Source organism: Sinocyclocheilus rhinocerous, unplaced genomic scaffold (genome assembly GCF_001515625.1).
Source record: "Sinocyclocheilus rhinocerous isolate Xijiao unplaced genomic scaffold, SAMN03320098_v1.1 scaffold792, whole genome shotgun sequence".
In the NCBI taxonomy this organism is placed as follows: Eukaryota; Metazoa; Chordata; class Actinopteri; order Cypriniformes; family Cyprinidae; genus Sinocyclocheilus; species Sinocyclocheilus rhinocerous.
In genome coordinates this window covers 1352712-1367688 of record NW_015626872.1, presented here as the reverse complement: position 1 = coordinate 1367688, position 14977 = coordinate 1352712, and the positions used below count along the sequence as shown (strand labels likewise).

Genomic DNA, 14977 nt, shown 5'->3' with positions numbered 1-14977 from the left:
GAATTTACCGAAGCATAACTTTTTTCTTAAGTGGAGGAAATGGGCTTCTACATAAAAGTCAATGAAATGGTGTAGGTGTGGCAAAAACAGTCCATTTTTCGCCAACAAAATGGCATAATTCAATCTCATTTTATTACAATAATAAGACTGTATTGTTTTAACATGAGAAAGATGAATGCGTGTGCGTGTGCGTGTGTGTGTGTGTGTGCTCACCAAAGCTGTCCGACATTCACAATAGAGTGATACAGGATCCAAAGTACTCCCATAATGATCATATTGGCACTTCCCATGATTAAAACAAACCCTGACAGAGCCATTCCCGCCAGAGCAATGCCATCCAGGTTGGCATCCATGTCATTCCAGTCCATAAACCAGAGGACTGAAGGAGTGTACGCCAGGGCCGCAAAGCCAATCTTGCCACCCACATAACGCTTGACGCTCCTCAAGTAGTCCTTGCAAGGCATGAGCCCTTTCTCTCCAATGAGCTGTTTGTTCTGGTTGTAAGCGACAGTGAAAGCCACAACTAGAAAGAAAACAAGACAGCAGTGATTAAGCACAAAGGTGAGTTATTACAGACAGGCTGCATTTCACTAATGTAACCTTATAGGTTTCTATTGCACAGATTAGTAACTGTAAGTAACTGATGAAACTAATTGTGTCTGATCTCCTAGCAACTGCATCCTGTAGAGCTGCCACCTGTCAAACTCACAGTAGATGAAAGCAATGGCTCGCAGCAGCACGATGCGTGTGAGCCAGTAGGTCCCGGTTTGTAACGATACGCCCACTTTCTTGTCATATTTGGTCGAGTCTTCGTCTTGCACTGTCTCGCTGCAGCTGTCGTGTGAAAGACTGTCTGAAACAAGCGCATCGCCACGTCGCTTTCTCAGGAAACTTTCGCTGTTCTCGGAGCTCTCACTGGAGGACGCCATATTTTTCGCACGCTCTGCACATGCGTAGGAACTCACGCGCAGCGCAACGGACCAATCAGAGGACAATGCGCTTCTGTCAACACAACTTTCTGAGACTGGCGGATCTGCTGTAGCAGCGATGAAATATTCTTGCTCATGTTAAACGACTCAATAATTATTGTAAATAACTATTGAAATAAAAACCGTGCGAAAACAGAGCTAAAGATTTAACATTTATATTTAAAATCTATATGCTGAGATGTTTAGAAATGTAATTCATTTAAAGATAGATTAAAAATAGTTCATTTAAACATTTATAAGCAATTAAAAAAAGACTTTTTTAAGGGGGGGGGTGGAATGTTGTATTTTTTTTACAAATACACTGTAGGCCTAAATATTGTGATTAATAAATTGTGTATATTTACAACATTTCAAACAAATGTGACAACTTTATGGAAACTTTGAACCTTTAAGTTAAAATCTACATTGTTCAAATCAAATGATTCTTGATTGAATGTATAAACACTATTACATAAAATAATATGATATACATATATATATAATATATAAATGTAGTGTGTGTGTGTGTGTGTGTGTGTATGTATGTATGTATATATGTGATATATATATTTTTAATAGTAGAATCTTTTTAATAACAGAATCATTTGTGCAGTGAAAACTGTTATATATCTTTCACATACCAAATATTAGAATTAAAGTCATGTTTAGTTAGCCTTGGAGAGTTTTCATAAAATACAGTGGGCTAAGGTTGGATTTTTAAGGGAACCCATGAGCAGTTATGGGTTTATGGTCTAATTTGTTAGTCAATTATGTTCAATTAAGTGAAAAAGCTGCTGATGTCCTGTACAGACCAATTGGAGAAGTTGCGCAAAAACCTCTCTCTCCTCCAATGAGAGGAGAGAAGGAGGAGTGCGAGAGTATAGAAACCTCAGAAAAACTTCACTCCTACCAACAAGTTGGGAAATGTTGCCAGTGCATTCACCAGTGTTGATCGACCGAGACTTGAGATTCAAGAAACCAATAAATCGATAGGTTTATTTGGAATATACGCTTCAAGCCAACGCGCGTTACGCGTAAAATGCGCACGTAACCGCTGGCTGATTATTGTCACGTTTGTTCATCTTTGTTAACGTTTCATCAGCGAGGATTTTAAAATGTCAAAAGATCTGGATAAAACTCCTTATATCGGCGATGTGGACTCCGATTCGCCGTCTTCTCCATCAATGTCCGACGAACAAGGCTCGCAGACCCAAACCGGTGCCGGTAACCCGGCGGACAGCGAGGAAGATGCCCGCTTCCCCCCGTGCATTCGAGACGCGGTGTCGCAGGTCTTCAAAGGCTATGACTGGTCGCTGGTGCCGATGCCTATGCAGGGCCGCAGGTCTTTGAAAGACAAGCCTCATGTGAAGAGACCCATGAACGCGTTTATGGTGTGGGCGCAGGCGGCGCGGAGGAAGCTCGCGGATCAGTATCCACATCTCCACAACGCCGAGCTCAGCAAGACCCTCGGCAAGTTATGGAGGTACGTGGACTTCAGTTCAACATCACGGAGATCGATGGATCACACTTTACATGACATCATGTACATAATGCATGGCGTGTTTACGCAAATAAATACGGAGCTCTACTAATTAACAGCATTAGTGCTGGCTCATGAATGGCTGTAACTGTTGGAATCAGTTGGTATCGATACTAGTTTCTCATAGGTACAAGACTAGTTAAGTACTAGTAGGCTACTAGTAAAACATGCAACAAAGTGGAATACATACTATTCAGTAGAACTCAGAAAATGTGTAATTTGTTGCAAGTAACACATGGAATACGTGTCAATATTAGGATAATGGCTAGTAGCAAAGTAACACTTTAAAGCCTAATTTGTTAACAACTAACAATATTTGTACAGCATTAATTAATCTTTGTTAATGTTAGTTAATAGTTCATGTTAATGTTAGTTCACGGTACATTAAATGCTTAAAACGTGTTTGTAAATGTTGACTGAGAGTAATAAATGTTGTATTGTTCATTGTTAGTTAATGTTAACTAATGTAATTAATGTTAACAAATGAACCCTTATTGTAAAGTGTTACCAAAAGTACTAGTTTACTAACTGAATATGTGCTAGTATAACTGTTGGTAAACAGAGATAGTATTAAATTTCAGTAGCTACTAGTAAAATGTAAATAGTTTAAGGAAATAAATGCAATGTGTAGCTGCTTGTAAACCATCTGGTGTGTGTTTCCCAAACTATGGTGGTAAGTTCTAGTGAACTCTATTGGTAACGATAGAACTTGCAACTATAGCTGCTTTTGAAAAATGCATCCCTGGATCGAGACGGTCTGCACCAGCTTCAAACCAGCTACCATCTAAATCTGGATTTATTTTTCATCATTCACACACGACTGTTTTAATTCACTTGTGCACTTTTTCATTCCATGCTTTGCAACGGACGGCCAACTATGGTGGTAAGTTCTAGTGAACTCTATTGGTAACGATAGAACTTGCAACTATAGCTGCTTTTGAAAAATGCATCCCTGGTTTGTTGCTGGATCGAGACAGTCTGCACCAGCTTCAAACCAGCTACCATCTAAATCTGGATTTATTTTTCATCATTCACACACGACTGTTTTAATTCACTTGTGCACTTTTTCATTCCATGCTTTGCAACGGACGGCCACACCAATCATCCAGGCTGCTCTCTGAGAGCGAGAAACGACCGTTTGTGGAAGAGGCAGAGAGACTGCGGCTCCAGCACAAGAAAGACTATCCGGATTATAAATACCAGCCGCGGAGACGGAAGAGCCTGAAGCCGGGTCAGAGTGAACTGGACACGGGAGCTGAGAAGAACCCTCACGCCTCGCATCAAGTGTACAAAGTGGAAGCGGGTATGAGAGGGATGCACCATCAACAGGTCCATGGTGGTGAGTTATGAAAGAGCTATTGTCTTACAGTTTGGGTTGTGTCATACTTTTTATCACACTCTTCAAAATTAAGCTTCCATAAAGGGGGTTTTCCCAGCGATGCCATTGAAGAACCATTCTGAGTTCCTCAAAGAACCTCCAGTAAACAATTCTTAAAAGAACCTTTTTTATTAGTGTAAATGTGAAATATGGAAATATTCCAAGAATGCTAAAAGTTCTTCATGGACCCATCAATGCCAATAAAGAATCTTTATATTTAGTGTATAAGTGCAGAAGATCCATTTTTGGTTCTTCAAAGAAACTTTAAGTGAACAGTTCTTAAAAGAACCAAATAAAGGTGCTTCACGATGCCACAGAAGAACCTTTTTGTCTAAATGGTTCCATAAAGAACCTTTAACATCTGAAGAACCTTTCAGTTTCACAAAAGCTTCTTTGTGGCGAAAGAAGGTTCTTCAGATTATAAAAAGGTAAGAAAGAGATGGTTCTTTTAAAGAACCTTTGACTAAATGGTTCTTTGTGGAACCAAAAATGGTTCTTCTATGGCATCGGTTGAAGAACCTTTTGAAGCACCTTTATTTTTAAGAGTGAAGAACATTTTAATCACTTTTTTTTCCATAATAAAGAACTTTTTGTCCAGTGGAAAAGTTCAATGGATGTTAAATGTCCTTTATGGACTTTTACTTGTAGGAGTGTAAAAGAACCATATTTGGTTCCCCAAAGAACCTTCCAGTAAAACCGTTCTTTAACAATCTAAAATACTTTTTTTCATTATAATAAACCTTTTGTGGAAGATTCCATGTATGTTAAAGGTTCTTAATGGAACTAGTATAACGCCAATAAGGTACATTAATTGATCAGAGCGTAGAAGAAACATTTTTGGTTCTCCGAAGAATCTTTAAATTAACAGTTCTTAAAAGAGCCCTTTTATTTTAATAACCTTTTTCCATAATAAAAAACTGTTTGCCCAATGGAGAGTGATTATATGGATTTTAAACATTCTTGATGGAATCATTAATGGCAACCATTGAGAGTAAAAACAGTTTTTGGTTCTCCAGAGAACCTTCAAGTACACTTTTTTTTTTAAAGAACCAATTTTTCGTAGTGTAAATAACATTTTAATAACCCTCTGCTATAAATAATCTTTTGTGCAATGGGAAAGTTCCATGGATGTTAAACGTGCTTGATGGAACCATCAATACCAATAAAGAAGAACCATTATTTTTAATGTGTAGAAGAACCATTTCTGGTTCCCCAAGGAACCTTTAAGTGAACAGTTCCTAAAACATCAATTTTTTTCTAAGGTTAAAGAACATTTCAACAAGCTTTTTTCCATAATAAAGAACCTTTTGTCCAGTGGAAAGTGATTCCATGGATGTTAAAGGTTCTTAATGGAACCATCAATGCCAACAAAGAACTTTTATTTTTAATGTGTAGAAGAACCATTTCTGGTTCCCCAAGGAACCTTTAAATGAACAGTTCTTAAAACATCCATTTTTTTTTCTTTTTTTAGGTTTAGGAAAAAACCATCAATGCCAATAAAGAACCTGTCGAAGAAATAAAGGTTCTTTATTGGCATCAATGGTTCCATGAAGAACCTTTACCATCCATGGAACCCTTCCATTCCGCAAAAGGTTGTTCATAGTGGAAAAAGGTTCTTTAGATTTTTAAAATCTATTTAGATTTTTAGTCACTGCAAGGTTCTTTGGGGAAGAGTGTAAAGAACCTTTATTTTTTCCACCTCAACCCAACAAAGCACATTCGATGTTTCCAACCCAGCTCAACCTCACGGTCCTCCTACACCTCCAACCACCCCGAAGTCCGATCAGCATCAAAGCGCCAAACTGGAGTCCCGGCGTGCGTCGGAAAACACAAGACACAACATCGACTTCAGCAACGTGGACATCTCGGAGCTCAGCAGCGACGTCATCGGCAGCATGGGCCCGTTTGACGTGCATGAGTTCGACCAGTACCTGCCGTTAAACGGCCACATGGAGAACAACGGTGGGCCGCACTCCAGTCCCAGCTATTTCAGCACATCCTACCACCATCATCCTCACGGCAGCGCTTTGGCATGGAACAAGGGGTCCGGGTCACAGTCTGCATCCTCGCACAACGGCGCAAACCAACAAAGACCGCTCATTAAAACAGAACAATTGAGTCCTTCTCATTACGGAGAGTCTCACGGGTCACCGACCCAATCTGAACTGACCGACTGTCCAGACCTGCAGAACTCGACGTACTTCACCACATTTTCTGGGTATCCCGCTGGCATTTATCAATATCCGTACTTCCATTCCTCCAGAAGATCGTACGTGACTCCTGTTCTCAACAGCTTGTCGAGTTCGTCTCATAGTCCCGGGGCGAGCTGGGAGCAGCCGGTTTACACGACTTTAACACGACCCTGATGCCAAGTTTTAGGTCAGAGATGTCTGATGCTGAGAATTATGGGACTATGTTTTGTACCGAAGTAAATCTTTCTAAAATCTTGCCATTTCATAGACTTTTCTGGTAATTGTGACCTTTAGATTTTCCTAACAGATTTTGGATTCACTTTTCAATATCGAATGTTTTGTGTTTGTATTATGGCCTGGATAGAAGTGTTTGTTTTGTTGACTGTCAATATTCAATACGCTATTTAAACGCAATCGTGGATTTGTCTTGATAATATGCAATTAAAATGTCGAACGAATGAATGTGCGGTACCACCAGATGTCTTTATTGCTGATAAAGGCAGAGTCTAACTGTCAAACGGGCAGAATAACTCATGCTTTTGTCACAATTTGAGTCCAAAATGAAGCTGTATTTGAATATCGGAGAGATGCTGGATCATCTGTGGTTTACAAAGCCAAGAATCAGCAAGGGAGAGCAGAAAAGAGAGAGGGCTGATTCTGAATGACAGCGTCTCAAAGGGCTCTTTGTTTTCATTATAAAAGAGGCATTAATTAAGGGAGGGAACAAAACAAAACAAATACAAAGCAGAAAATCATTACCACTGCCGTTACATGAAAGAAGAACACAAGAACCCTCTGCTATTTGGATAAACAGCAACAAAAGCAGCAGAAAATGCATAAATTGAGTGCAGGATAAGAGAATAAGTTCTTCATGTGTGGAAAAGAGCCAGTGATTCCACAGCAGATGGGTGTGGGTGGACTAGGACTTATTTTCCTTTCACTACGTTTTATTGCATTGATGATTTTTGAAGTGGAGAATGTAATTAGTGTTGATATGTACAGCACGCATCATTTTGCTCGCTGACATTATTGGGTCTTAAAACTGGACGGTACGCAGTAAGCACTACAAGATGTAGTGTCTCTTATGATTTAGATTTCTAGTTATGGTGTGTTATGTTGAGTTCTTATTGTATTCAGCTTTTTGGACCCTGGTTTCTGAAAGTTTTGCTCTCAGAATTTTTCTGTTGACATTTGGAGAGCATGATGATTGTGATCTCTAGTGCAAGAGCCAATAAACAATGACAAAAAAAATCACGCTGAGCCATTAAAAAGACCCCCACATAAAAACAACATAACACACATCAGGACTGTTAGAGATGAAAAACTGACTATGATTACAGCAGATCAATGTTCAATGTATAACACATGAGGCTTGTTCTGTAATAAACCATAATTAACCATTTAATATACATATATGCCAACAAACTTACAGCTAAATATTAAAGAACTTACATTTAATACACAATATTTGCAGTTACTTTGTCTGTTTGTGATCCACCAATGAACATCTCCGAGCAGAAGGCAGTAGTGCTGCTTCGTTCTTTAATGAATTAGTGCTTTTGAACAAATGGGTTGAGTAATTGATTCAATGACTCGCTTAGAAATACAGTCACCTGTTTCACTGAATAAATGAATCATTCACTTTGAACGAATCAGTTGAATGAATGATTTAATGACTTACTCATGATGATTTCATTTGTAGCCACCTACTGGTGTACTCAAGTATTATTTTAGCTGGAAATGTATAAAAAAAATAATTATAATAAAGATTTGAATATATAGGCATTTAAAATATTTTATTATTTGTTTTAAAAATATTAAAAGAGTTTGAATAGGTAAAGAAGATATGTTTAAAAAGAAATGGTCAAAATAAATTTTTTTTTAAGTTTTTTGAAGATTACTTTAATTTAGTTTTCACTTAAATAATTAATAAATAAGTATATAATTGATTTATTAGATGAATTAATACTATATATTTTTTATTTGTAAGTTTAAATGCATAATGTTTGAGAAATTAAGGAATTGTGTGCTTTTACCTGAAATTAATCGTTATTTATTAATTTATTTTTCTTTTTATTTATTGATCTATTTTATTTAGTCGAATGATTCGGTTGAGTAATTGATTCAATGACTCACTTATAAATACAGTCACCTGTTTTGCTGAATGAATGAATCTGTGTCTTTGAACAAATCGGCTGAATGAAGGATTCAGTGACTCACTAATAAAGGAATTTGTCGCCACCTACTGCCACAACTAGAAACACACACACACAAAAAATTTTTTTTTTATAAAATAAATCCCCACCAGGAAGAAACAGACTGACAGTCTGTCTGAATCACAAACAGAATGAAAAGTCCCAGTGCTTCAGCCTATCAAATTCAAGGACTGGAACTAACTGCGCGGTAAGCTGCAATCTATTATAAATGTTAGTGATACGGGAGGCATATATCCAAGACATAATGTGTCTGACAACTTGGACAGCAAACATGCATCTTCTAAACGAACAACAGAAGTTGCACAAGTCAGAATAACATGTTAGGGGCAAAATTCATGTTCTTTGATGTCAATAAATATTCAAAACAAGGCTTTTTGTGTAGTGAGTGGTGTGTGTAATTGGCAGCTGCTGCGATGCTCTGAGAGTCTTTACCTTCCTGGATCAGGCTGATGAAGTAAATAGGATGACCAGTGCTTGAGCGACTCCACCCTAATTTAATGATTTCCTGCTGGGCTGCAAACAGCCTCCTGCTGTGTCTGTGTGAGTTAGTGTGGAGACTTCAACCAAATTCACTCGCTCAGCCCGGACGCCAATGACAACAAGCAGCCAGACAGAACCAACATTGACTTACCCACAATTCCACAGGGCAGTGGAGCCAGGCTGATGGGCAAGAAAGGCAGTGGAATGCATCAGGTCAGGCAACGGTGTCTGACAAACCCCTTCAACACACACACACACAAACACACACACACACACACACACACACACACTGGTGTTCCTATCACTATGGGGACATACCATAGACATAATGGTTTTTCTATTGTACAAACTGTATTTTCTGTGCCCTTACCCCAACCCTACCCATCACACAAAACTTTCTGCACTCAATAGTACTGACTGGTATTACTATCCTTGTGGGGACATTTTATCCGCATAATGTAGGGAATACCAGGTACACACACAAAAACTCATACAGTCACAATTACAAACACACACACACACACACATCAAGGTTCTGAGTAAAAACCACAAGCAAGCAGCCAGACAGAACCAACATTGACCCACCCACAATTCCACAGGGCAGTGGAGCCAGGCTGATGGGCAAGAAAGGCAGTGGAATGCATCAGGTCAGGCAACGGTGTCTGACAAACCCCTTCAACACACACACACACAAACACACACACACACAAACACACACACACACACACTGGTGTTCCTATCACTATGGGGACATTCCATAGACATAATGGTTTTTCTATTGTACAAACTGTATTTTCTGTGCCCTTACCCCAACCCTACCCATCACACAAAACTTTCTGCACTCAAAAAATAGTACTGGTATTACTATCCTTGTGGGGACATTTTATCCGCATAATGTAGGGAATACCAGGTACACACACAAAAACTCATACAGTCACAATTACAAACACACACACACACACACATCAAGGTTCTGAGTAAAAACCACAAACAAACAAATTAAATAAATAGAAATAGTCAAATACCTTTTAAAGTGTACATTTTCTATGCATTTAACTTTATTATATATTCATTCAGTATATTGTGAATACAGTAGTATCATTGAGATACTTGTTTTTTTTTTAAATATTTGAATTACATTTTTATTTTGTATTTTAATTTTAGTTAAAGTTTTAGTATTTTTGTGTATTTTATTTTTATTAGTTATTTTAGTTAGTTTTTTAACATATCTATATATTTTGTTTATATTGTTTATGTATAAATATTTATTTACATTTGTAGCTAGCTAAAATAAAACAAGTAAAATTTTAATAATTTATTTTTGTGTTTTTTATTTTTATTGTTTATTTTATTTAGTTTTTTAACATATCTATATTTTTTATTACATTTTGTTTATATACGAATATTTTGTTTATATTGTTTATGTATAAATATTTGTTATTTACATTTGTAACTAGCTAAAATAAAACAAGTAAAATTTTAATAATTATTATATATAATATATAATAATAAGATATTACTATCAATTGTATATAATAATAATAGACAATAATAATAATAATAATAATTAGTCAATATTAATATAAATAAAGAAAAAATAAAATTTCTTATATTCAATTTCAGTTACTTTTGCTTCAACTAACAACATGCTTTTTTATTATTATTTTAAATTTAGTTTACTGTAATAACCACTCTGAACAAAAATAAATTCAACTTAAATCAATATTTCATGTCCACATGTTTATTTATGTGTTAAGTAGCTGGATAATAAGCTGGATCATGTACAGTCAGACAGTCATGATCACAAAATAAACCACTCTTATTTTGTTTACTTTGACATAATGACTGGCCACAGAATGTACATTATGCTTTACCATGGTACAAGTCCCCAAAAAACAAACCCATGGTAATACCATGATACGTTTTTGATGGTAAACATTCACTAACCCTTATTTGAAACAAATGAAAAGAAAAACACCTGAATAGCATCATCATAACCTGAACAAGAGGGCCGGAGTTACATTACAGGAGCTGCGATATGCATCAGATTATTATTATTACAACCTGCCATCTAAACATTCATATCCATTATATCAAATCTGTAGAATATTCTAATGTATTCTTCAGAGTCAACAGAAGTAGTCTGGCTGAAATTAAGGATGCTGTATATAAAGTAGTGGTCAACCAAAGTGTGGGTTTTTCTTTTTTTGATACCAATATTTATGCTGATGACAAATATAACGCTGATATATATATATATACACACACACACACACACACACACAATGCAATTTAATGACAGCAAATAAGATTGCTTAAATTAAATAGATGCTTATTTTGCAATAAAAATATTTAGGCCTAAATTGAATATTTATGTATTTGAAATGCATATAAAATTTGGATTTAACATAAAACAAACTTAATGTGATGCGTATTTGTAAGTCATACAGAAATGAAACAGGTCTGCAAGTAAAAATCATAGTTTATTATTAACTATTTGCATCTGTTTGATTTTATTTCAATAATAATAATAATATTTAATTGCTTAGAATCAGCATGCATTTGTGAAATCAATCACATTTATGCAGTTAAAAATGATGAACATGTTTAAAATATGGCTATTTAAAACAGAAACAAACAGGATTTATTAATAAATTAAATATATATAAACCTGGTTATTGTGTATTTAAAACACATTTAGTTTATTTGGCCTGTTTTCATTTATATATGATAAATATGCATCACGTTAAATTCAATCCAAATTTTATATGCATAAATATTTTTTAGGCCTAAAAATGTTGTCGAGTGTACCTATTGACTAAAGATAAGGGGAACTATCACTAGTTTTATTCAGTCAACTTGGTTTTCAGCAGATAATCTCCAAATGGCCAAATATCGGCCGATATATCAGTCTATGGCTAATATCAACCCTATTTTGCATAAAAAGAAAGTGCTGAGCACATGCATCTTAATCTGGGATATGCTTCCACCTAGTGGAGGAGGATAAATCAAAACCTGACATACTGCACCTGCACAGACACCAGAAGCAGTATGTACTGTAGTATATGAAACCTCTGCTTATACTGGTCACACTAACATGGTTTTCACACATTTAAATGATCAATAATGATGAACGAAAGCCCTAGACGGTCAGAAAGGACACTCGGAGTGGTGTAGCTTGGCTTCTTGAGGATCCACTAAATGTCACAGCAGCATTCGCTTGGAAAATCCAATAAATAACATCAGTCAGAACGCACTGCGGTGTTTAGTACTTGCTCACCTAGTGATTTACAGATTAAATGTTAGGTTTAAGAGTGATGAACAACATTCGCATGCCATATGTGTACAGTAGCTCGGCTGACGGCACCCTTTGGTTACACATTCATGATAAGTAAGCCTCAGTGTCGGTGCTCTGTTGACGTCTGCGACACAGTGCAAGCGTTCGAGCCGTCAGCACTAAATCAAGGTAGGAAGGGGCCGTTTCTTGTACTCGCTCAGTCCGGAGCACTTCATTGGACAGAATAGCTGTTCATCGTGCAGTCCGTCCCGCCTGCAGCACACATCAAGGTAGGAAGGGGCCGTTTCTTGTACTCGCTCAGTCCGGAGCGCTTCATTGGACAGAATAGCTGTTCATCGTGCAGTCCGTCCCGCCTGCAGCACACACGCACACACACACAGGCAGGTTTACAGCCAGCATCAAGGCTTGTGCTTGAAATGAGCCTCAACTGCAAAGAGAAAGAGATCCAGTCAGTTTCTCAGATTCCGATTTGGAGAGTTTCTTTCTGAGGCGCGAGTGTGTTTGCGTACCTGCGTACTCCTGCGGCATCATGGGGCGGTTGACGACTCTCTGAAAGGCAGCGATCCAGTCCTTCTGCTCTGCTTCGGTTTCACAAGCAAACAGGAACTTCCTGTCCGGGGTTTCAATGGTGATCCCGTACTTCCAGTGGTATCCCTGGATCGAGGGCGGCAGTCCGGATACCACGGTATAGCTGTTCTCTTTACTGCCGATGAACACCTCGCCACGTGCATATGCATCCTAAAAGAGTGAATATAATATTATATAATACTTCAGAAATATATATAATACATATTTAATTTTTTATTTTTAAAATTACATTTTTAATTGTATTATATTCCATTATATTAAATATGAAGAGTTTATTTACAAAAACAAATAACTCAAAATTTAAATTTTCCAAAAATCATGTTTTTTTATGTTATCATGTTTTTATTGTGTTATTTTTACTTAAAATAACCCAACTGCAGTTTGACGAAGATTAATTGCAGTTTTTTGTTTTCTGTTTTTGCAAATGTATTAGTAATTAGTACTACATTTAACATACTAACATAATAATATATAATACAATCAAATGTGAAAAACTAATATTGCATTATATTACATTATATTATACATAATATAACAATATAATAAAAAATAAAAATTAAATGTATAAATAAATAATAGAATATTAAATTTTATTTAAAAAAAATAATTAAATTATATTCAAAATTATAAAATATTATTCAAATTAGATTTTAGTAGTTAACATTTAACATACACTAAAATAATATAATATATAAACTATATTTTATTATGTTACATGTAGTACTATACTTAATGTATACTAATATAATAAAATTAAATAATAAATGATATTGCATAATATAATAAAATAGCAATTTGAAAATGGAATATAACCAGAAAAAAGTCACCACTTTTACTCACCAAGGGATCTTTAAAGTACATTAGTCTTCTATCATCCATGGTAAACCATCTCTTCTTAAAACCCTCTGTGTGCTAAAAAAGAGACGACTCCAAGTACATTAGTCTTCTATCATCCATGGTAAACCATCTCTTCTTAAAGCCCTCTGTGTGCTAAAAAAGAGACGACTCCAGCATGAATCAATGTTTAGAATGGCATTAGTAAGGGATAATGTCCAGTCAGCAGGTCAGTATCATCCCTGAGGACTTTATTTTGTGATAATGACCAGCTGACTAGACATTATCTGCCTTATTACACAGCCACTTACCAAATAAATACATAAAAGGATATGAACTATTGATTTCACTTAAAATTATTTACTGTGCCAGAGAAAAGAGTGAAATGAAACTCGCAGAATGAAGCATCTATTGCATGACTTGGACTGCATTTCTTTTCTGAATATTTATTGAAGATGATAAGTAAAAACTCTCACCCTTGGGCCTGTTTTCTCCATGTAACCCTCCTTCATGAAGTTCCTTGTGAGTCTGGGTACCAGCTACATCATAATCAAACACAGACAGAGAAAACATATCAATAAGAAAACATATGAATACTATATTAACATGTAAATATGTGTGGATGCTCTTTAAACATGCACAGATATTTGAATCAGTATTATTGACCTGGTTTCCAGTAAAAATGTCTATATACATATACATATACATATACCAGATAAAACTGAAAAAAAAGCGAAATTGTGTACTATACGACTTATTATGAAATAATTAAATAGTTTGAATTAAATACTTAAAACCTTTATGTACAATACAATAGAAAAATTATTCATAATGTACATTATAATGCATTATATTTTTTCACAAATAATTGTAACTCATTTAAAATGCATTATAGTATTTGCAGATTCCTCGTTGCATCTGGTTGTTTGTAATGCATTATACTGTATTTTCTGTGTATTATAACTGTGGTGTGTTATTCATAAGATCATGCAATGCATTATAAGGTGCATTACAAAGCAAATTAAAATACTTTCATAATGCATTACAGCCTATATAAAAGCCTTTAAAGTGGTTTTTCTTGTTTTAACCATATAAACCTTATTAAATTTGTTAAATGTATGCTTAAAAACAATTATAAAGCTTTCAGATGTCTTCTCCTAATATCTTTTATAATTCAGCTTCTCACGTAAATTGGATTTGTTTTCACAAGATTAAAATGCTGAACAAGATGATTGTTTGCCGTGTAAGAATGAGAAACGTGATTTAGTGCACGCGTTCACAATCATACAGTGAGCTTCACGCTCAGTCATAACTCATTTTTATGTGTCAGTTGCTGGAAGAGATTTTATTCACATACGTCCTCATCATTAGCTCCAGGAAATGCCACCTTCTGGTAATGAAACCGTGCTGCCCGGATCGCAGTGAACCAGTCCACCATTTCCTGCACACACACACACACACACACACACACACACACATACAC

General features: G+C 35.9%; 3 protein-coding genes across 4 annotated transcripts in view; 1 reads left to right on the top strand and 2 right to left on the bottom strand.

Annotated features, from left to right (window-relative positions):
* lmf1 (lipase maturation factor 1) overlaps nt 1–998 on the bottom strand; it is a 35645-nt gene extending 34647 nt beyond the window's left edge. Inside the window, exons 1-2 of the mRNA XM_016527405.1 lie at nt 710–998; nt 214–523 (exon numbers count right to left, since the gene is read on the bottom strand). Of these exons, the coding sequence (XP_016382891.1) occupies nt 214–523; nt 710–929 (530 nt within the window). The 5' untranslated portion in view covers nt 930–998. The remainder of the gene's footprint in view (nt 1–213; nt 524–709) is intronic.
* Nucleotides 999–1895: 897 nt separating this feature from the next.
* sox8a (SRY-box transcription factor 8a) lies at nt 1896–6876 on the top strand. The gene is made up of 3 exons (XM_016527397.1): nt 1896–2451; nt 3618–3847; nt 5624–6876. Exons 1-3 carry the CDS (start codon nt 2084–2086, stop codon nt 6250–6252), a joined length of 1227 nt encoding a protein of 408 aa, XP_016382883.1. The 5' UTR covers nt 1896–2083; the 3' UTR covers nt 6253–6876.
* Nucleotides 6877–12341: 5465 nt separating this feature from the next.
* Nucleotides 12342–14977, bottom strand: part of LOC107719844 (arf-GAP with dual PH domain-containing protein 1) — an 18189-nt gene continuing 15553 nt past the window's right edge. Inside the window, exons 7-11 of one of the 2 annotated variants that reach the window (XM_016527380.1) lie at nt 14852–14935; nt 13971–14033; nt 13501–13572; nt 12582–12810; nt 12342–12425 (exon numbers count right to left, since the gene is read on the bottom strand). In XM_016527380.1, coding sequence (XP_016382866.1) covers nt 12385–12425; nt 12582–12810; nt 13501–13572; nt 13971–14033; nt 14852–14935 — 489 coding nt within the window. In that variant the 3' untranslated portion in view covers nt 12342–12384. Of the gene's footprint in view, nt 12500–12581; nt 12811–13500; nt 13573–13970; nt 14034–14851; nt 14936–14977 lie in introns of both variants that reach the window. The other variant, XM_016527389.1, reaches the window with a different exon arrangement.